Below are 24,033 nucleotides of genomic sequence, written 5' to 3'. Positions count from 1 at the left end.
TGTTTTTTTCTTCAAGTTTTATGTTTTGTAAAATATCTTTTATCACACTTTTATAGTGTAATCCCGGCCGTACAACGAAATGGATGATATATCGAAAAATACAACATATTAAAAACATGTTTATTAATTCACTAAATCCCCAATAAGACTGGAACACCATACACATAATAGGATCCAACACACCAACCTTTTATCCACATAGCACACTGCATAGCCCAGACGTCTTACATATATGACTCACAAAATATATTCATATCAATTCAACTCCAGAAGTTATAGCGGCCCTCAACTCAGATCATTTGCCGGTAAAAATTAAGCTTCACATATACTCTGTTCCAATAAATCACTATCAAAAAATCGATGCCCCTAGGAGCCGCGACGCACACTTTTACAACAAGATGAACGCAGGTACGCAACTAGATGCTTGGTCAGCCGGGGCCAGCATGCATTTCAGCACCCCCCATAATGTTGAAGAAGAGATTAAAGAGTGAAATTTTCGCCCCCTCCAGACCCCCTGCACCCCCTTAAGCCTTGTTAGTTGCTACTAATTTTCGTATTCATCAAATGCACTTATATTAACACCTTACAAAATTATTCAAATAACTTTTCAATAATATCTATATATTTAAACATACATATCGAAATATGTATTCATTTAAATCTTGTCAAAAATAGGACATTAATGGTGATGTATATAACATTCCACGCTTTTTTGCATGACGGATATCAACAAATTGGTGAAAAATAAGAAAATAGCTAATGTTAAGATTTTTATGTTGTGATCGCTAAAATTGCATGCTTTTCTGTCTTCGTCCCATGCTTCACATCTATATACTACACTGGTGAAATAAATTAAGAGAATTTGCATATTTTAACGAATTTCATGAAAAGAACTGAACTGAATGTAAAACCACTTCTAGACAAAAATGCAAATCTTGTACGTCAAATACGTGAGCGTACACGCGTGTGTAAGCGGAGCCTGTAGAAAAACAGGCTTTATAAGCGCGCGTAATTTAAGACGCATTTCGTTCGCTAGCACACCTCGGCGAATTTCTTGGTGTTATTTTGCAGCAATCGGTTAATTTCCATTTGTAAGAGTAAAAATGAGTAACCACTAGCGTTTAGATGATGGAATGAGGTGGCGAATTGTGGGGAGGCCAGATTTGTAGAGTTCAATTTAACGCCCAGCGTCGTGTGTAACATGGAAACAGTTCCAGGATACCGGATCCATCGAGAGAAAGCCTGGGCAAGGTCGTCCAAGAGCAACGACGCCCAGAGAATATCGCCATTTGTCGATTATAGCGAGGCGTAAAAGGAGTGCTACAGCTTTTCAGCTCTCTCGTGACTTGTATGCAGCCACAAGAACCCGTGTATTAAGGGTGACTGTTTCCAAAAGACTTCATGAGAGAGGGTTGTTTGCAAGAAGACCTGCTGTTTGCGTTCCGCTCTCCTCTACGGACAGGAGAATCCGTTTATCATGGTGCAGAGAGCATAGAGATTGGATCAATGGGCGACCGTTCTTTTTACTGATGAATCCCGGTTCAGTCTAAGCACCGATTCTCACCGTACGTTCATATGGAGAGAACCAGGGACCCCGCTACCTATCCTCCAATGTCCGCGAAATCGACCATTATGGCGCATGAGGTTTAATGGTCTGGGTGGGCATCGTGTTGGATGGCCGCACACCTCTCCATGTCTTTGAAAGAGGCACTGTGACTGGTGAGAGGTATAGGGATGAGGTCTTGGAGCCCTATGTTCGCCTTTTCAAGGGTGCAGTTGGCCCCCGAGTTCATTTTAATGGACGATAACGCGAGGCCCCTCTTCTGCTCGACGATTTTCTAGAGAGTGAGGATATTCGCTGGATGGATTGGCAAGCCAGATCTCCAGACCTTAACCCTATAGAGTATGTCTGGGGTGCTCTGGGGATGGCAATTGCAACTCGCAACCCCCCCCCCCCCTCCGGAGACCATCCAGGGAATGAAAACAGCGTTGCTGAACGAGTGGGACCAATTGCCACAGGAAATGATAAACTGCCTTATTTCAAGTATGAAATCAAGCTGCGAGACCTGTATATCTCTAAGACTATGATATTAGTAGTAAGCAGATTTGTGCATCTTGTTGCTGTAGTCTACTCACATGGCAAGCACCATAGTTCGGGATTCCTCCGGCGCAAATTTTTTTCACTCTATTCATGAGCCCTTTTTCCGAATCATTGCAACGTTCGGGCATAATCACTGGAAGATGAACATACCGCAAAATGTCTTCTCCTGCTGAAGCTGAAACAAAATATTGATAAAATAAATGTCTGACAACTTGGTAATAAAAAGATTAAACTCAAAGCTACACAAAAGAGAAAGTGTGTTCAATCATCGATTACAAAAAGAAATCAAAAAACGAAAGTATCTTGATAAATTTCAGCCAAAATTTATTCATATGAATTTCAATGAATGTATTTATCTAATTAATCTATGAATCTCATTAATTTATGAATCTCATAAATCTATGAATGTCATTAATCCATATTTGGATACATTATGAATACATCTGAAACTACGATTATTAGAAAAAAAGGGATTTACCATTTGGGAATCGTTTACCCCAACCAACCTCAGTGAGCCATGTTCCGAGCTCCGGCGTAAAGGTTTTTGTCGGTATCTTGACCGTTGTGACAGAGATTCCACGGGACCGATAGTATTCAAAGTCGACGGGTGTGTCAAGCTCGATCAGTGCGAGGTCGTTATCATTTGTTGCCTCACTGTAATCCGGATGAACAACGTATTTAGCGGGACAACTTGTTAGCCTCTTGATTTCGTCCTGCCTATTTACTTCGCCGATGGTCAAAATGAAATTTTTTTGTCCTCTGGAGCTGGCATTTTGTTTGAATGAAATTGTACAATTAGATCATATATACTGACACAGATACAGCATTTTATATAAGAATTCAACACACTGATGGGTACGCAGCGTCTGACGTTTGCAGTCTCATTGAGATCATCCAGACGACCGTCTTGAATACAGAGTCATTGTATAATTTCAAGTCTGGTTGTACAGTATTGTGCAATTTCTTATAATGGGAAGTAATTTTGAAAATTTGTTGTATGCAATTTCTTTCTTTCTTTTTTAATTTTTATACATTTTCAATGAGCTATTGTTGATGAGATCATGATGACATTCAGAGTGCCATCATGCTACATGGGTCAAAATGTTCGTCCCGATGATCGAATCTGAAACTGCAGAAATCCGACGCTGAGGACGTTCCGTAAATAAAGTCACACAATGTTCATTGTAAGCTGCACGCTTGCATGATCGCGCTCTCAAAATGACCATATGAAATAAGGGTTTGCCATGGTTAACTGCCCAGAAAAGGTTTAAAAATGGTTCGAAACTCGGATTAAAAAATGCCGGTGGCTGATTTTCATAATCTGTTTAAGAAAATGAATGTGCCGCAGAAAATTATTTTTTGGAGGCTACGGTCCCAAGGGGTCGTCCTCAAAAAATTATGAAAAACATTAATGCATTCATTTCACCCAGAATCACATAAGAACAAAGAAATTAGTGGTGGAAGGCAAATCCGCAAAAAATTATTAAAAATGATAAGAGTCGGCTACTCATCGTCTCTCGCGCTTTCTGGCAATATCTAAACATTTCCACTTTCTTTCCCTCCTCCCTTCAGCTTCTCGTTATTTCTCTTTGATTCCTCTTTATTTTTCGGTACTGTACCTGCTTATGTATTGTTTGAACGGCGTTACTCTGGGTAATACTTGAGATCGCAATTTCCAGTATTTTTCTCAATTGGATACAGTTAGTATGAAAATCATAATTTTTTTTATTAGGAACCCATAAACCAGGGGTCTTCGTACTTTCAGACAATGCGGGCCAAACTAAAACTTTCCACGCTGCCCGCGGGCCACCAAGTCATACCATGATGTTCTCGTTCATTAAACATATTTCTTTAAATTATCGAACACTTTTATTTACTCTGAAATTATTTCTTTCACCAATTCTGCAATTATTTCTATCAGCAGTTCTGAAATGATTTCTTATAGTAATTCTGTAACTTCTTTTTCATTAATTAAAAATTTTCATCAATTATGTGAAATTATTATTTTATCAATAATTGTGAAATTATTTCATTCATTAACGTGTTTTTCAGCATTTCTTTAAATGATGCGATTATGCCAGAATTCAGGATGCCGAATTTTGCCTCTTGAAATATGTATGAAATCATAGGCATTAGTGTGGCCCCGGTTCCCCCGAATTCGTTATGACGACCCTTTTAATAAGTACACCATTAGTATTGAATCTGAAAAGTATCTCACAATTCTAAATACAGCAGTACAGATTTCATTGGCTAGTTATTTAACTATTTAACGAAATTTTGTTTTTAATTTACTCGTTTTTCTCTGTGAAGTAGTTATTTTCCCAAAATGATCGGCAGGCCACTTCAAAAAACCTCCGAGAGCCACATTTGGTTGAAGATCATTACCGTAAGCTATTGCTAATATCTATGATAACAGAGTCAAAGAGTACTCACACATTCAATTACAATTGAATGTGCAAATACTGTCTGCGAACCACCTGTGCCGTCGTCATGGACCAGAGGTGATCCGCGGACCATAGTTCGAGAAACAATGATATATTTGATTTGATCAAGTGTGGAAGTTCAGAACTCTCAACTCAACTGCCTGAAGTTGAATCACGCTTGTATTTAATTTATATACTTACGTAAATACACAATGAGCAGCCGTCAACACGTGTCTGTCCGTGACTAATGTCCCAGTACAACCGAAATTTCCAGTATAATTTTTCGGTGCTGTCCCTGGTACTTGATAGATTTCTACGTATACCTGGTGAGAATGAAATTTGCAGAGTGATTCACTGTCACAAATTTTATCGTCGTTACAAAATTCAATATAATGCCCGTCAACCAACATGGAAGTTACCGCTCGACAGTTTATAGCTTACACTGATATCGACGATGAGATATTCAGAACTCACCTTTTCGTTTGGCCACGCCACACATGATTCAAAATATCAATAGAATAATAACTGAGAGAAATTTTGATTCGTCAATTATTGCTAAAAATCTTGGGAGAGAAGCACAGCCTTACCGCAAAAGGGAACATCCCTCGAGCAGCTGGTTCTCCACCGATGACGTCCTCTCGTCGGCGACAAGGGCAAAACGGTCCTGCAATAGCAACGAAATGAATTCATGCATTGCTTCAAAAAGACACAATCATCTGAAAGTGAAACGAAAACTCGGATTTCACTTAACACAAAAATTTGATTAATATCACGCTTCAGAAGTGTCACAGAAGATAACGTGCTCTTACGTAGTTCCTGAACGTGTTCGTATCTCGAGATGCGTGGTTCGCCAATGGATAAGCCCAGCGTAGATGCGTTCGGAGCTTCTTGAATCTAAGAAAATCAACATATTTACCACCAACATGACACTTGACTAGGATAGACTTCGAGCAAACATACTCTACTCAGAGAAACGACGCCATTTTCAATTACTCGTACAATATATTAATTACTGGATACAAAGCGGCGATAAATTTTCTGGAGAAATGATTCATATACCTCTGCGGAGAATCGAACCACCGTCCCTTTGCCTATCGGGTGAATGCAGTAACTAATACACTACAGATGTCTGATATTTTCTTCCCTTAAGGGAACAAGATATGTTTTAATGAAAATTGCTTATTACTGTAAATTTCTTGTTGAAATGCTTTAATGGCACTTCAGTATCAATATAATAAGGTCTCTTAGTTTAAAAGATGTGCGTTTCAATAAGCTTGGCGACTTATTTAAGCACCAAAAGGTGCCAAACTTGAATGGCCATTTTTTGGTGATTATTTTGTCCCCTGCTCCTCAAATTTCACTGAAAAGCATCATTTTCTTAATATTATTTTGCTCTGTAGGCATAAATCAATAATTTGTAGTATCGGTGCTACTGTGTGATTTTATTTTCATGATAGTTTTGGGAACGAAAATTGAAAATGATGAATAATTTGCTAATTTATGCCACAGAAAGAGGTTTATATATTTTTTTCTTATTATTGGTTTCTCATAATACAAAATGCATATTACGAATCATTGATATATTCCTACAGAGCAAAGTAAAAAAAAATTGATGCTTTTCATTGAAATTTGAGATGCAGGAGACGAAAAAACCCCAAAAAATGACCATTTCAGTTTGGTGCTTTTTGGTGTCTAGAAAAATCGCCAAGCTTGCGGAAACACACATTTTTTTAAACTGAAAGACCTGAAACTTTTATTATATTGATGCTGAAATGTCATTAAAGCATTTTTAGTAAGAAATATACAGTAATTAGAAAGAGTTTCATTTGTAAGTCCCTAGTCCCAATGGGCTATATCTAAAGGCATTAAATATGAGGAATGAGTGGTTCAGAGAAAATTAAACTAGGAAGGGGAAGATGGGGAAACAAGCTTCAAAATTTCTGTAGCGCTTTCCCCCCCCCCCTCTTCCTCCCAGGTGACAAAATCATAAATCTGCCCCTGGTGTCATCCAGCAATGTTTTGATTTGAAAATCTGTGATTTCAATTAACGGTGATTGGGCTAATGATTTTCAAGCGCTTTCTCTATTAAGTCTAGAAGCTTTCTTATATGCTGCTTAGAGGGTCGAAACATCCCACAACAAGGTGAAACACCACAGAAAATTGCACACAGCTGCTTTGCACCTCATGAACAGGATTTTCTCGGAGCAAGCACTGTTGTCTCTAAATCATGACGAGTGAAAGTTTGCTGATTTGGGATGAGAAACGAGGTCACTAGTTGCTTAACAAGATGACCTTTCACACACTTTTTTGAATTTGTCTGATTCATAAAGGACTTTTGATTGCAGTCCAGTCTCAGGGCCGTCATTTAAACTTTTTCCGGGGGTGGGGGGGGGGCAAACAACATGTACTCAATGCACGCATATATATATATATATTTGTGTATGTGTATGTATATATACATACCAGTTTTAGTGTATTTTCAAAACCGGGGGGAGGTTCACGGCTCCCAAATTACGGGCCTGAGCCCAGTGCTCCTAGCCCTTAGGATATAAGCGGTGGCTCCCTTTTTCTTAATTGCCATGAAATTGTGCTTTAAAGTCGCCACCCACAATTGTCTCTTGATAAGGGTAAATTCACACACATCAGTGCCGTCGACGTACCGTCATTGTTGAGACGCCGATGCATCCGACCCGTTACAAAGCGGGCTATTCACACACATCAGTGCAGTGTCGGTCACTGCCACGCAAATTACCGTTTGGATCATGAGCAAATCAATGGGATTTAACCTCTTTACGATCAGGGACGTAATATTGCGTCCAAACACCAGAAGAACAAATTCAATTCATCCATTTCTTCAACCACTTTTTCCGTGATCGCGAAGGGTTACTATAACCACATGAAACAAGAGTTGAGTGTGCTTTCCCCCCCTCCCCCGTTCTCTCACCATCATCGTGATATCTCAACAAGAAAGCGATCAACTGATAACGATGGTGGCGGTTCCCCTCAGTTTTTCCCCCTCCTCCTTCTCACGGCATTCCCCCCCCCCAACATATAATGTAATCCTTCTATTATATACTGAAAATAGAAGTGAGGAAGAGAAGAAGTAAAAAAAAACCTACAAAGCAAGTTAGTGTAGCTGAGGGCGAAAAAGCAAGGCAAATACTTTCATTATACAATTACTCTGTACTGTTCCTTCCCACCCTTATTTCTTTTTACCTTTCATACCCTTTCTTCCTTCCTTTAACGTGGTACGCGGCTACCACATTCATCGGCAACACGTCTAATATAGGTCATTCAAATTTATCGCCAGCAAATTGTACGCGAAGAGGTTAACTTCCTCACTTATTTGCTCAATCCCCACTCCTACGATCACTTGTTCACTGATTTGCTCATCCACTCACGCCTCCGCTCACTTGCTCATTTACTACTCCTACAATCGCTTCCTCACTAACTTGCTAATTTACTACTCCTACAATCGCTTCCTCACTAACTTGCTAATTTACTACTCCTACAATCGCTTCCTCACTGATTTGCTCATTCTATTATTCCTATGTTCACTTGCTCACAAACGTGATAACTTACTCACTTCTGTTCTCACTTGCTCACTTAATTGCTTAATCGCCACCCCTATGCTCAATTGCTCATAGATTTTCTCATTCACTCATTTCTATTCCTACTTGTACACCAACATGCTCATTCACTACTGCTGTGTTCACTTGCAAACAAGCTCAGTTGCTCAATTGCTACTCCTATGCTCACTACTTCACTGATTTACTTATTCGCCCATTATTATGTTCATTTGCTCACTAACTTGTTCACTTATTCTCTTATGCATCCTTGCTAATTGATCTGTCAATTCATTCTTTCATTCCTATGCTCACTTGTATGATAACTTGCTCATTCACTACTTCCATGCTCGCTTGTTAACTTATTTGGTCAATTGTGACTTCTTGTGTGACTTCACTTGTTCACTCGCTCACTTAGATGCACAATCAGCACTCTTAAGCTTCCATTCTCACTGATTTTCTCATTCACTCACTTCACTGCTCACTTAGCTGCACAATCAGCACTCTTAAGCTTCCATTCTCACTGATTTTCTCATTCACTCACTTCACTGCTCACTTGCTCATTGATTTGTCATTCACTCATTCCTATGTTCACTTGCTCATATACTACTTCTGATTTGTCTTGTTCACTGATTTGCTATATGTTCATTCCTATGCTCACTTGCTCAGTAACTTACTCATTCACTACTTCTGTGCTCACTTGCTCAGTAACTTACTCTCACTACTTCTGTGCTCACTTGCTCAGTAACTTACTCACCACTTCTGTGCTCACTTGCTCAGTAACTTATTCATTGACTACTTCTGTGCTCACTTGCTCATTTAGTTGATCAACGAAAACGTCGATGCTTACTTGCTTTTTGCTTGCTCATTCACTCACTTCAGTTTTCACTTGCTCACTGATTTGTCATAGACTCTTTCTTTTGCTCACTGATTTGTCATAGACTCTTTCTTTTGCTCACTAATTTGTCATTCACTCATTCCTATGCTCACTAACTTGATCGTTCGCTACTTCTGTGCTCTCTTGCTCACTGATTTATTCATTCACTTATTCATGTGTTCTCACTTGCTCATCAACTTGCTTATTCACTACTTCTGTGCTCACTTGCCCTTCGCTCACTTTCATGATCACTTGATCCTTCCTATGATCACTTCATCAGAGATGAGCTCATTCAATCATTCTCTCTCTCATGCCCACTCGCTCACCAATTTTCTCATTCCTGTGGTCATCTGCTCACTGATTTGGTCAATTAATGTCTCATTTGAATGAGCAAATCATTGAGCAAGTAAGAGCAGAAATAGTGAATTAGCAAGTTAGTGAGCCAGTGAGCAAAGAAATGACGATGGAACAAATAAGTGAGCATAGTAGTGGCGATTGAGGAACTAAATGTGCAAATGAGCATTACAGCGAGCAAGTGTTTACAGAAGTAGTGAATTAGCAAGTTAGTGAGCATAGGAGTGAGAAAAAATCTAAAACATAAATTTCACTTAAAATTCGGAAAACAGAGCACTCAGGCAGTCGTCCGATTGGTTAGGGGCCGTTCAAGTATTACGTCATCATCGATGGGGGGGGGGGTTCCGATTTGCTGACTTTTGACGACAAGGGGGGGGGGGTTTGGATGATGCTTACGTCATCAACCACCCTTTATGAAAATATGAGTTAGGATTCAGAGGGGCAGAGCTGATGACGAAAATTTGCTGACAAGTGCGGAGGGAGTCAGCGTTTTGCTGACTTTTGCTTGCAAGGGGGTCAAAAATGGCTAAAAATTTGCTTACGTAATACTTGAACGGCCCCTTACGTGCCCTGTGCGACCAAGATAAATATCGTCGTGCCCTGTGCGACCAAAAATTCCTTTTCTATTGTTCACTTCCACAAGAAAGGGCCATCCCTCATGTCGTGGTATTATAATTGAATTGCTATTCTATTTCTGTAATCCATATGCTATAGACATTATGTAACATTTAGTTCAGTATGTGATGGAAAGCAAAACATCTTTTTCTTAGTTTATTTATAGAATATTTTTTATACAATTCAACTCGTATGAACTAATTTAGTTCATCAAGAGGAAAACTTGATTGATTCCAATTGATAATAAATACACGAACAGGGTTTTTTCAGAAAGGGAGCCGCTGTATTTTAGGGTGGTGATGTATACGAAATATCTTGGGAGTAAAATTATACAGTAAGACTTCAGTATAACGTTGACCACGTTTAACGTCATCCCGCCTATAGCGACAGTTTTTTTTTTTTGGTCCTGCTAGTACAATTTGTAGCAAATTTTATTCGTTATTATGTTACCCCACTGATGAAGTCGTTTTTATTCGAAGTCATATATATATTTCGAAAATATGAAATATTTTTAATAGCATCTTACTCGGTGCGCCAAAAACGAGAAAAACCTTTCGATAGTTTGTGGGCACTTGAAGTGACATTCCCTCACTGATAAGTGCCCTACAGAGCCACTGTAGTGATCTCTACATTTTTTCGCGGATCCAAGTGATCTGGAAATGTGTCCGGGCCGCGAAGTGCTCTGGAACTGTGCCACGCATCACTCAAGTGATCCGTAATTATATGCCGCCGATCACTTAAATAATATGAGAATGTGCCGCGGGTAACATGAGTGATGTAGAACCGCACTGTGGCACACTTAAGGGCTCTAAAACTAAGTCACATCTCACTCAAGGGATCTCTAAATGTGTCACGAATCGCTTAAGTGTTCTGGAATTGTACCACGGGACACTTGAGCGATCTGTAAATGTGCCGCTTAGTTCATTTTTTTCACAAAATTAGGTTTGAAGAGGGCAGGCCGCATCAGATAACCCCCAGGGGCCATATTTGCTCCGCGGGCCAAGGGCCTTTATGCGATTTATCATTGTATGGCTTAGAGGGTAGGTCGCAATGAATTTATTAAGATAAATTTTGCGTTCATAGCCTTCAAATAACATTGAAATTAACAGAAATTGATTGTAATAACATATAAAGGTATTTTCTTCCGAAATTTCAATTGAAAAATATTTTTTTTGCATTAAAAAATAAATTTTTGATTTGCTTACGTAATACTTGAACGGCCCCTAATTTATTCCGCAAAATTATGTCTTTTCGTATTTCAACGACAGATTAGTCGACATATCAGCTCAAAATAGTGCACTGAAAATGTAAAAATAATTGCGGAATGCAAGATTATTTGCCGAGACCTTCCCTCAGTGTAAACATAATTTTGGCCAGGTTTTCGGGTAAAATACCCCACTATGCGTCGTATAAATGGGAGAAATCCCATAAAGGAGGTATTCAAGAAGGTCGTATAAATGAACTGTATTCGTATAGTTTCACCTATATTGGTGATAAGAGGGAAGTTTCAAACAAAGGAAGAAAGGAAATCTAATCGAAAGATTACTCTATTCACCAAGATATCACAAAAGAAAGGATTTGTCCCATTAAAGAATGGAGAAGGATTTGGTCGCTCAGGGCACGACGATATCCATCCTGGCCGCACGGGGCACGACACCGTCCGATTCGTCAAAAATTCCCTCGCAAAGAAACCCGCAACTTGACGGCAATCAGACTGACGGGTCGGCGCTTGATGAGTCTGAAGGAAAAGGCTACCAGAGGCAACTAGACCGTTCGAGTCGGGACTATCGTTGCTGCGACGGATGTGCCTTTATTAGAGAACATATGTAGGGTGAGAGAAGGGGGAGCTGCCTGGTCCCATTGCCTTATTCCACCGACAGACTGCTGCATGGTGGACATACCATTCCACTATGTTACAAAGTGAAAATTCAAGGTGCTTTCTTTTGAAGGACCCTTTGCACTCTGATGGGTAAAAATTCAGTAAAAAAAGTTTTCTTTCTTTAACATTTCAACTTTGAAATAAATTCCCCCTTTTTCATGTATTTGTTTTGATGATATTTTTACATGTTCAAAAACGTATGTGGAATAAATAAAATACTGTAAATATAATTTCTCTAATTGCCAAACCTATACACGTGAAAATACTCTGAAAACGACAGAAAACATTTTTTCACCAGAATAACCAAAAACAAACACAAGCATTTAACAATCCTTGTTAAATGCATAAAATGATAACGAAAAACACAAAATCTGCCAACTTCATTTAAGAAATAACTTTCCTAACTTTATGTTTAAAAATAAAATAGTAGAAAGTAGAAATAGATACAATACATGAGGTATCGCAAAGAACAGAATGAACTAATATATCAAACAAAACGAAAATAACAGTAAATAATGAGAAATAAAAACTTACATTTTCCGCTTGCGATGCGTAAATAAAGCACGTGAATACTTGCAATATAGCTCCGAGCTTGAAATGTGCTGACGTTTGTACCATTTCTGATGCAGAATATAGGAAAATGTCGCTTCTTAGAGAGGAAGGACTCTACAGAAAGGCTAATTTTTTGATGGGAGAGCAAACACGGCTAGTGAATGACTGAAGAATCACTGATCAGTAACGCAATATGTAGACTAATGACAATCATGTCTGTGACGATGATCGTCGTCATTTTTAACAGGTGCATAAACGATTTCTCCACCCTGTAATTTTCTCCGAAAAGCAGCAATATTTCTTAGATCATTCGGGAACAAAGCGCTGTTGTCAGACGGAAATATTAATTACCTATTCATTGAATTGAATTGAATTGATGGACGCGCAACAAAAAACATTTGCCCATTACACTAACAAATTTTTTTGTCAAACTTATTTTATAAATAATCTTTGACAAAGAACTTTTATAGTGTAAGGCCGGTATTACACTATAAAAGTTTTGTAAAAGCTCTTTGATAAAATGTAAAAATTCAACCAATAAGATCACCGGTTGCAACCTATTGGTTGAATTTTTCTACTTTTATAAAATATTTTTCATAAAACTTGGTAAACTAGCGTAATCCCGGCCTTAAGCCCGCGCGCGGATTACACCATAAAAATTTTATAATTCTTTTAAAAATGCAACCGATTAGTGAATTTTCTCATCCACGACCATTTACCAACATCGTGAATTCCTAAAGTCCATAACTTCGCGTTACTTCATACACCTAATAGAAATTATAAATTCAAATGTACTGAAAACATGCATTCTATGATTGTTTCGCGATCGACCAGAATCCGTTACGATTTCCGATCACGATCGACAAGTTGCCGATCGCTTCTCCTAATCTCGCATATTAAGAGAAAACCCTGAAAGGAGTGACCGGTATATGCCTGCCGTTCACTCAGCTCACTCAGAAAATAGCCAAGCCAAATTCTAAGGGCAAGCCCGAAACCTCCGTACACTGTCATACTAACGATCTCGATAGGCTGACACGAACCTAATTTGTTTTAGGCCTTTCGTGGAAGAAGGAGTCCTTCTCACCCAGACATCGCATATACAAAGAATTCGCACCACAACATTCTTTTTTATAATGTCCGAACCCATTGCATCCATTGTTAAGGACTGATAGAGAGTGCTCATTGTTGACAGTTTAGAAATGAAGTTAGAATTTATTTCCCTATCATTGTTGAAATTGTCTCCCATTGTTAAAAGCGAAGCTTTTGTAGATAATTCGATGACGTTCCATCCCCGAACAGGTGAGTTGCGTCGGAATATTTCGTTGTGGTACCATTTTAAATAGCCTCGTGTGTATTTTTTGTTTTAGTTTCTCCCTTTCTCCTGCATTATCAGGGTATCAGAATTAATTCTAATTTTTTTCTGTCGAGGAGGAAAAATAAACCGAACCATAGAAAAAAAAAATCTGTTTGCACACATATTTAAAAGCGCTTATCAATTACCAGCGAAATTCCCAGAAAACGACGATGTGATTCGCTCCTATATATTGGGCATGTCATATCACTTGATGGTACCGCTTGCGTCAACACCTTTGGAAGGAGGAAATCGCAACTTCCATCTTCGGAACACTATTTCTCGCTTAACAACAGCTGATGTCGTGCTAGAGAAGATTACACGAGCTGTCTCAAGAGGCATCATAGGCTTCCTGGGAAAATTCTCGCGTACCTTGCACCACGTTAGAAACACAATAGCAGCATAACTAGTTTATACACTTTTGCAAAATTATAGCGTCAGATCTCATTATGATGAAATCCACCGATACAATTGACGCTCTCGGGCAGTGATTTAGAGCAGCATTTAAGTATAGAACATGGTGCGTAGCGCTGCAGACAGAAGAACTGAAACTTCAAGTTAAACAAGCGTTTCATGAATGGATGCTTTATCCGGATACGTTTACGTTGCTACAGTGAAAGGCGCCTACATATGGGGAAAAACGTCGTGGGGAGGGGGCGGCTGAATTTTTCCAGTCATTTCATATGTACGATATGTACGGAATTCAGGCCCTTTCACAGGAGGAGGTGGAGTAGTGCGTTGCATTGTTTTTCATAAGTTATTGAGGAGAGTCAGCCAAAATTTATTAGAGGCTCAAGTAGCCTCAGCCGACACCATCTAGTCTACAGCAGAAGGCCTACGCGTGAAGCTCGTAACGTCACGAGCTTCACGCTATAGATAATGTTGTCTCAATTCCCCCCCCCCCCCAGGTACCGACCCCAATCCCCAATGGCTACAGAATTTTTTTTTTCATGACTATCAATTACGAATATTCTTCTGACATACGGCCCATGATACACATGCTACTAAATTCGCAATTCTACTAATTTTCACGAATTTGAATGACTAATTAGTTAATCGATTATGATTTCAATTAGCATCAGGATGGCAAATTTATTAATATCAGGAAATTCACAATTTTACTAATTTTCACGTATTTCAATGACTAATTAATTAACTAATTATGATTTTAATTAGCATCAGGATCGTTGTGATTGATGAATGACAATCTCTCAAATTTATGAAAATTAAAAAAAATCGCAATTTTACTCATTTTAACGAATTTTAATGACTAATTAGTTAACTAATAATTAGGATCGTAATTAGCATCGGGATCGATGTGATTAATAAATGACAAACTTCCGAATTTATGAAAGTTGATTCTAATTATTCTTAGATATTTACATAATTTTCGTCTTTGAGCATGACTTTTTTATTAGAATAGTGTTTGTGTCTTTTTTTCCCCCGCTACTGCATATTTCAATAAAACAAGCAATTTTCCTTTATATTCAATATTGGCTAACCGGTGCTTTTCTGTTCTGGAAGAACACGCCAATATGTTTCATTTGCCAAAAAAAGGAGCCTCTGAGGTCCCAATGATGTTGCAAATATTCACCATGGCGTGGCATTGCGCCTTCGGTTCGCGTCACCAGTGTACATGTTTGGGAGAAAATTTTGTGATGTCTTTCTTGTGTGAAAATTAGAGAAAATGACGTCATCAAGGGTGCGCAACATAAATACATTAGGGGCTACGCATTCCGGCATGTGCCGATTCGTTAGGAATTCCGCAGAGGAATGTGTACGAGGTGCATGTGTAACCTGGGAAAAAGAAGGAGAAGAAGCCGTGTGTATATGCAGTTCTGCGTTGCCAGCAACTTAATAAATACTTTCGAAAGATAGTGCAAAATGCCAATGTAAAAAATACACAGGAGGCTATTTAAAATGGTACCACAACGAAATATTCCGACGCAACTCACCTGTTCGGGGATGGAACGTCATCGAATTATCTACAAAAGCTTCGCTTTTAACAATGGGAGACAATTTCAACAATGATAGGGAAATAAATTCTAACTTCATTTCTAAACTGTCAACAATGAGCACTCTCTATCAGTCCTTAACAATGGATGCAATGGGTTCGGACATTATAAAAAAGAATGTTGTGGTGCGAATTCTTTGTATATGCGATGTCTGGGTGAGAAGGACTCCTTCTTCCACGAAAGGCCTAAAACAAATTAGGTTCGTGTCAGCCTATCGAGATCGTTAGTATGACAGTGTACGGAGGTTTCGGGCTTGCCCTTAGAATTTGGCTTGGCTATTTTCTGAGTGAGCTGAGTGAACGGCAGGCATATACCGGTCACTCCTTTCAGGGTTTTCTCTTAATGTGCGAGATTAGGAGAAGCGATCGGCAACTTGTCGATCGTGATCGGAAATCGTAACGGATTCTGGTCGATCGCGAAACAATCACATAGAATTTGACTTTTGTTTTCAGTACATTTGAATTTATAATTTGTATTAGGTGTATGAAGTATCGCGAAGTTATGGACTTTAGGAATTCACGATGTTGGTAAATGGTCGTGGGTGAGAAAATTCACTAATCGGTTGCATTTTTAAAAGAATTATAAAATTTTTATGGTGTAATCCGCGCGCGGGCTTAAGGCCGGAATTACGCTATTAAGTTTTATGAAAAATATTTTATAAAAGTTGAAAAATTCAATCAATAGGTTGCAACCGGTGGCTGGCCACTTATGCGATCTCGAACATTGCCGCGAGTCACTTAAGTGATCTGTAAATGTGCTTCGGGTCATTTAACTGATCTGTAAATGTGCTTCGGTCATTTTAGTGATTTGTAAATGTACTGCGTACCTCCTAAATGATCTGTAAATGTGCCGTGGGCCGTTAAGAGTGGTTCCACTGTACCAATATATAGCATTTTCGATGAGTGGTCATATTTAAAATCATTTCAATCAATATTTTGACAATTGCGACAGAAGAAAACCTTCGGATAAATGTGAAAGTCGTATAAACGAGGTTCAACTGCATGTCGTACCTCCCGCATTGCGGACACAACACAGCTTTATCGATCGGACGCACTCAAAAATAATGGAAAAATACGGATGGCAGATTGTGTGTGGAACTGGCAACTTACTTCACTGGTTGTTTGGACGCAATATTACGTCCGCGATCGTAAAGCGCTTAAAAAACGTCGCCGCATTAAACGACAAATGATTTTAAATCTATTCATTAAATCACACAAGAGTTGGTTTTTATGCGTGTTTACAAGTTCAAAATCACTGATCGCATTCTATAGGAAGAGAAAGCTTTTTCCGACTTCTCCGTCCCTTTATATTTAACCGGGAATGGGGGCGATGGGGAAGATCACCACAATGACCAAGTAACTGACCGCATGAGTGACCAAGTGAGTAATAGAATAGTTGACAGTATGAGTGACCATGTGAGTGATTGACCGTATGAGTGACCATATTAGTGATTGACCGTATGAGTGACCATATTAGTGATTGACCGTATGAGTGGTTGACCGTATGAGTGACCGAGTGATTGAATGTGCAAGTGACCACATGATTTACTAAGAGAGAGTTATCATATGGTTAATAGAGTTATTACATCCGGGACCTCTTACTAATTTGTTTATGTTCCTGGGAGAGACAAACAGAGAAGGACCAAAACAAAAAGTCGTCTGCTCTCTCTGGTGGCGGGAAATTTCAAGCCCTTTGATTGGTGTTGCGTCTAATCCGGGGATTTTGAAACTTTGTGTATACCAAAGAGCGAGAGGAGGGACGGAGAAAGTCGGGGGGGGGGGGACTCGGCTGAAAACAGAAACATTTCATGAAACATTAAAATCATTTGAGGTTTTTTTTTAAATTTCTGCAAATTAATTGCACAGAGAAAATTTAAAACCTATTTTTTGTAAAACCTATGCATTTGCATGTCTTTCTTCATGATAATGTTATTTAAATGGGGGTGGGGGGGGGGGGGAGGTTTACGGAAAAGATATTCTATGCATTTCGTTTGAAATTAAATTTTTTTGTCACTCTTTTCACAAATTTGTTCGTGGGGCCCCTTTTGCTTTATAGATCACTATAATGAGCCGAAGCACATTTACAGATCATTCAAATGACCCGAAGGACATTCACAGTTCATTTAAGTGGTACGCAGTATGTTAGCAGATCACTAAAATGACCCGAAGAACATTTACAGATCACTTAAATGACGCAAAGCACATTTACAAATCACTAAGTGACCTGCAGTGCAGTTTCACATCATTTAGGCAGTCCGCGAAAATTTTCAAATCCGCAGTACATTCACAAATCACTTGTTTTTGACCGGCACAGGAATATTTACAGATCATTTTAGTCAAGAGTGCTCAATCATTAGGGGACTGCAGGTCACTTAATGGATTTGAAAAAGTACAGCTGGCGACTTGTGTGATCTCGAACAGTGCCGCGAGTCACTTAAGTGATATGTAAATGCATCGTGGGTCACTCTAATGATCTGGGAAGTGGGCCGTTAATAGAGGTAACATGACCGTTAAGAGAGATACAGTCGCTCGTGAAGTCAATCAATCGCTCACTCATACAATAAATTACTCAGTCACCCACTTGATCACTCGCGCGTATGGCCAATCACTTTGTCACTCATCACTCATTTGTTCACTCAAACAGTCAATTACTTGCCATCGCCAAGTACTGGGCGAACAATTTGCAATTTTTTGAGGTGTGTGTGTGTGTATATATAATATATATATATATTCACACTTTTTTTAAAATATAATGAATCACAGATGGCGCTACATTAAGACAATGTCGGCATAACTAGAGTGACCATACGTCCGGTATTTCCCGGGACAGTCCCGGTATTTTCTCTTATTTTGGCCGTCCCGACTTTTTGGCAAAAGTGTCCCGGTTTTTCCCGTATTTTACACGAAGCCTACTTGAATTTTTATTCCTTATTGATGTCGAAAATTGACATTATTTTTCAACTCATAAATTATTTTATGATAATTACAACTATATATGGGATATTAATCTCCCACATTTGCCTTGGTAAAAGTTTTTTTTTTCGTGGAATACATTTTAATCCAATGCAATTCGCAGTAATGCATCATTTCCCGCCATTGTGATTTTTCGGTAATTTCAACAATATTTGGCAACTTTGTTTGGTTTTGGCGTCATTTTTGGCGATAATTGGCGATGTGCCGTATTTTCCCGTATTTGGAATCCCGATGTCCCGTATTTCTCTCGAGGAAATATGGTCAGCCTAGGTATAACCATGTCTACTGATTCAGGGTTTGAGTCAACTTGATTTTTCTTAAATCAGATTATTAATATCAATTAGTAAAAAAGAGGGACAGTTCAATAGGTTTACCAAAATTGCCAAATTATATTACGTTCAATAAGAGAAATGTGCATTGTAATACTAACGAGTTCGCGCGAGTAGGCTAAGATACAAACTCTATAGACAAAAGTAATAAAAAAAAATTGCCGAAATAAGTCACACGAGTGCTGAAGAGTCCCGATGGTGGATAAGAATCTATAATAGTCATGGACAATTTTGTTGAAAATTCAACATAAAAGTGAAATAATTAAATAACCCGGACACATTAACCAAATCTGGAACTAAACTGAATCAACAGAAAAGTGCGCAATTTACAAACAATGGACAACGATATCAACTGATTGGAAATAAATAGGCGTAAACCATAATTATCACGCATACTTAAAATTAAAAAAATAATAATTTAATTATTGTAACGGATAACTTTAAACTATTCCATAAGGAACAATTCTGTCAAATTAATAAAGGTAAAAAATAGGATAGAAGATAAACAACAGACTTCCATCTTCACATGTAATTCGCGTCTAATTTATTACTGCCAATTCGAAATCTTTAGGGCCCATTAAAGTACTACCTATGGGGGGAGGGATGAAGAGGGGAATTTTCTTTACAAAGATTGCTCACTTGGTCAATCATTCGGTCAAGACCCTCACGTTGTCCGCGGTACATTTCCAGATCGCGTAGAAGAAACGTAGACTATGTCGCTCACTGACATAGTCTACGTTTCTTCTAAGTGATCTGGAAATATACCGGGTGTCAGCCACTTGAGTGGTCTGTAAATGTGCCGTGGGTCAGAGAAATGAGTGATCTGTAAATGTGCCACGGGGCACGTGAGGATTTAAGACTGCGCCACGGGTCTCTTAAATAAGCTATAAATGTACCGCGGGCCACTTGCTGATGAGCAGCAGACCTCAACACGATATAGAATTAAATTTCAAGAATTTCCATCCAATTTTTCCAGGAAAATTCGAGCATTTCCAGCCCGAAGAACGGTACCTGTACGACCCATAGTTTTCGAGGAAAATTCGAAAGAAAAGTATGACGTCATATCCGGTGCAAGAAAAGAAAAGCTTTCCACATCATTCCACGGCGCGCGCATGCATACCTCGATATGTGGGATGGATATTTTGAGCATCTTCCCGTGTAAACATATGCAAGTATCGATGTTCGTGTTTCCAATAAAGTTGTTTTTTTCCCCTTGCACCAGATATGACGTCATACTTTTCTTCCGCATTTTTCTCGAAAACTGGGTCGTACAGGTAGTTTGGGCATTTTTTATATATTCCAATCGAGGAATCTGGCTGTGCAGAGTTTGTGTGGTCTTGTGGACACCCTGTATATAAAATAACATGTCCCGACTCTGACTGACGGAATGATTCATCTTCACGGAGCCAAAACCGCTGAAGCTACAAATATCAAATTTGGTCAATAGTTTCACTTCGTGACGTAAAGACTGACTGAGAGGGGGTTTTCGAAATTCGACCCACAAGGGAATTCGATCCACAACAACAAAAAATGAACCAAAGAAATGAAGACTTGAAATTGATTTAAGAAATAACTTATATTCATAATAATAATAATAATAATGAAAATTTTGACTAATTGAAAGTAATACTATCTGATTATCAGTTCTTTCATCATCGATTTGAATTATCGTTTTTATGTTCGGAAGTACAAAATTAGTGAATAAATTAATTTGATACAATTTTAAAACAAAAGTAAAAATCGCTTTTTTGATGAGTTCAACGTCACGTGTCCCCTTAATATCTTTTTTCAAAGCTTGTAGTATATCTCCTGTTTGTTCTAATGATTTTATCCGAATTAAATTTTTCTTCTTCTTAACTCTATCAGTCTTTTCAACTATAGGAAATTCGTCTCTTCCTTTTGCTTACTCTTTATTTCAACAAAAGGTTTCGGACTGCTTTCTCTCTGTGTTCCATATTCTTTTACAATCTTTAAGATTTCACCTATATTTTTAAATACTAACATGAGAGTTTCGTCTAATCCTTGTCTAATTTTCTTTATCATTTCCATTCCTTTTTCACCTAATTCTCCCATACGTAATAATTCCTTAATAGCATGTTGTGTAGTTAAAGGGAAGGGGGAAGGGTAAAATAAAGTAATGAATGCCACACGAGAGAAGAAAAAGGGCAGTGAAAAAACGCAGAGTGAACTCGCCGAAGAATATGGAGTTGCACGGAACCCATTTCAACATTTGTAAAAATGATGGGAATTTTTTTCAGCATTTGAATCTTCTTATAAACCAAGCAGAAAACGCATACGAAATCAGAATTCAGCAATGTAGAGGAAGCTACTCTTTTGTGGTTCAAATCCCTCAATCTCACTCAATCCCATTATCAGGACCAATAGCTCAAGAGAAAGCAAAAGATTTTTCAAAAAGTCTCAATCAAGGAAATTATGATTTATCCTAAGTATGAAAACATTTTACAGAAAATTACAGACAAAAAAAATTGTGAATTTTGCGATGTTAAAATGGATGCAAAAATTTCTAGTTTAGATGCAGTTGAAATGATTGATTGTGCATGGAACACAGGCACGTGTGCCACGATTCGGAACTGCTTCCGTCATGTTGGTTTTTGTTCTGAGTCTTTGGGAAACGATTATTTCTCCGAAGATTCCTCCCAGATTAAGTGTGGAGAAAACGAATAGCACTATGGGTGATTGTATCGACGATGAATTTGTGAGTATTGACTCTGATCTTGTAACTTTAGCACTTTTAGCAGACGACAATATTCTAAAATCAATCACCCAAAGCAAGTGCTTCATGTTTCGAAGAAATAGAATCACACAGAAAGTTCATATGAAGTATCTCTGCACCATCTCTCCGTGATGCACTATAAATGTGATACGTCAGCTCTCTAGATGTGATACGTCACTTTCTACGCAGTCAGGAAAAAGGCGAACAATCGCGGTATAAACTGAATAGTGTATAGAAAATTTTTGTTTTCTCTTCATAAAGAAAAACAAGCAAATGTACTTGATTAATTTTCATGAATTAAATTTCTTTTACACGTTTGATTCAATTTGGAAGCAACCCCCGAATAAAAATTAATGAGAATTTGCATTTTATTTAATACAATTGTTAGAATGTATATAATTGCGTACACAAAAACGATCGGACAAGAATTTAGAGTGAAACCCCGCCAACTCGACATCCGCTGAAGTCGACATTTTGTCGGTACTTTTGGAGTGTTGAGTTACCGAGTCTACTGTAAATTGAAATAATTAATAGTTAAAATGAATGAATGTTTTTCCACTTTTTTTATTAAAGCAACGCAAGATATTTGATTTTACGTTATTATTTTCATTTATTATAAAAAATATATATTTATTCATTTGTCCGTTACCGTGGACAGTGGTACGAAGCACCGGCTTTCGCCGCATCTTCTCCATCATGGGACTCATTTGAGTTTTATGGTAATCGACATGGCTATATACCCATTGATATGTTATTAAATGGGCATAGATGAATTCGGGGGAGGGCCGAGAAATTAGAGGAAAAGTAAAGGAGATAATCTTGATTAAATATGGTGAGTAAATATGATAGATATGATTTAACTGGTGAACAGCAGTCCTTAGAGGTTTAATTAATCAGAAAATCTTGTACTAGTAACTTCAGAGTAAATGCGAGTAAAATAAAAAAGTTCGAATAAAAGATTTCTGATTAAATGCGAGCGTGAACGCAATCAGGTGAGTCTGGGTTGTTGTTTTTTTTTAAATTATTATTTTTTTATTTTGTCAAATAGTCAAATTGCTTTATATAGCAAATGCTTCTCGTATGATTCTTAGGAAAATATATCAACGCTAGATGGCAGGCAACTCTACTCGTGATATCGCTTTTTGTACGCGACATCTATTTGCAAATTATGCTACATGGAGTTGGAGAAGTCAAGTTTAAAATCTTACGATATTTTTCATCAAACCAGACAGAAAAACTAGAAAAAAATAAAAATTTCGCTTTAACAAAACATGATCAATAAAATAAAATAATGTTGGACATAGAGGCCTTCAAATCGTAACGTACAACATTTGGTTAAGTATATTTTTTATATCAATTATTTTTGTTAAATCAACTCAGCTCAGCTGGCATAATACGCTCTGAACGGTTTCCACCACGTCGTTTGAACCCTCTCCGGAGGTGAGAAATGACGCAATTAATATATGCGTAAATGAGGTACGATCATTTTTTGCTGTTTATAGTTCACGCCAATGGATGAATGACGCAATTATTTAACTTTTGATTGTCTTTCCAGAGGGATTCTTCTCACGCCTGATTTCGGTCGAGGAAGATAAATTTTTTTCAAAAGATTAGAAAATTATGTACTTCGTGATTATATACGATTAAAAGCGACAAAATAGAAAAAAAAGAAGAGTTTTTACCACACTTTGATTACTTATTTACAAAAGAGTTGCAAGTTTCGAGCATGTTATCTAGCTTGTATGCTATTTATCATAGTTAGATTACCCAAGTGTCCCGCACTCTCATAAAGATTGAGCACCCTTTTAGATACTCGGGAGGGGGAATTATAAACGAGAAAATTCTCTCTCACTAGATTGTTTTGATCAGCTCTTCTAAAGAGCGCCGGTTTAATGCCGCTCACAGGAACCGTTCCGAACATCTCGTATCACCTTCCGGCATTAACCGAAGACACTAGCATTACTCGCTGTATTTAATCACGTAGACCAATACAGCACGAATACGGGGAAATATTTTCCGTTCTCTAAACACTCAAAAATGCTGAGCTGAATGGAACTTGATTCGCCGGTCCCGCGGCACAATTTTTGATGGCCGTTCTACCGGTCTTAGCAGTGGGCACAAGAAGTACTTGGCCTATTTTGTTGTGTAAAAGTGTGTGTGATGAATAGTGTGTGTAGCTGTATGTGTAGAAATTTAAGTCAAAATCGGGACTCTAAGCTCGTTTAACAGATTACTTCAGGCAAAATGCCATATCCACAATTGAAA

General features: G+C 38.2%; 1 protein-coding gene across 1 annotated transcript; it reads right to left on the bottom strand.

Moving 5' to 3' along the window:
- Positions 1-2,082: 2,082 nt before the first annotated feature.
- On the bottom strand, positions 2,083-14,142 carry LOC149065083 (granzyme B-like). Its single transcript, XM_089254285.1, has 6 exons — positions 13,868-14,142; positions 5,334-5,418; positions 5,112-5,188; positions 4,726-4,847; positions 2,580-2,866; positions 2,083-2,276 (listed from the first exon to the last, which is right to left on the bottom strand). The coding sequence occupies exons 1-6, from the start codon at positions 13,922-13,924 to the stop codon at positions 2,083-2,085; spliced, it is 822 nt and encodes a 273-aa protein (XP_089110411.1). The 5' UTR covers positions 13,925-14,142.
- Between the last annotated feature and the right edge of the window lie 9,891 nt (positions 14,143-24,033).

The sequence above is a fragment of the Pholcus phalangioides genome, unplaced genomic scaffold (assembly GCF_987345545.1).
Source record: "Pholcus phalangioides strain wild (caught in Gottingen) unplaced genomic scaffold, Ppha-v1.0 ptg000041l_1, whole genome shotgun sequence".
Lineage (NCBI taxonomy): Eukaryota > Metazoa > Arthropoda > Arachnida > Araneae > Pholcidae > Pholcus > Pholcus phalangioides.
Note: the sequence above shows the minus strand (reverse complement) of the source record. Positions and strands in the feature narration are given on the sequence as shown.

Excerpts from the sequence above, each read along its gene's own strand:
- LOC149065083 (XM_089254285.1), bottom strand. The coding sequence starts at position 13,924 with ATGACATGCCCAATATATAGGAGCGAATCACATCGTCGTTTTCTGGGA. Across the intron at positions 5,419-13,867 it reads GTTTTCTGGGAATTTCGCTG|ATTCAAGAAGCTCCGAACGC; the intron begins GTAATTGATAAG and ends TGATTTTCTTAG. Across the intron at positions 4,848-5,111 it reads GAGGGATGTTCCCTTTTGCG|GTATACGTAGAAATCTATCA; the intron begins GTAAGGCTGTGC and ends CATTCTCACCAG.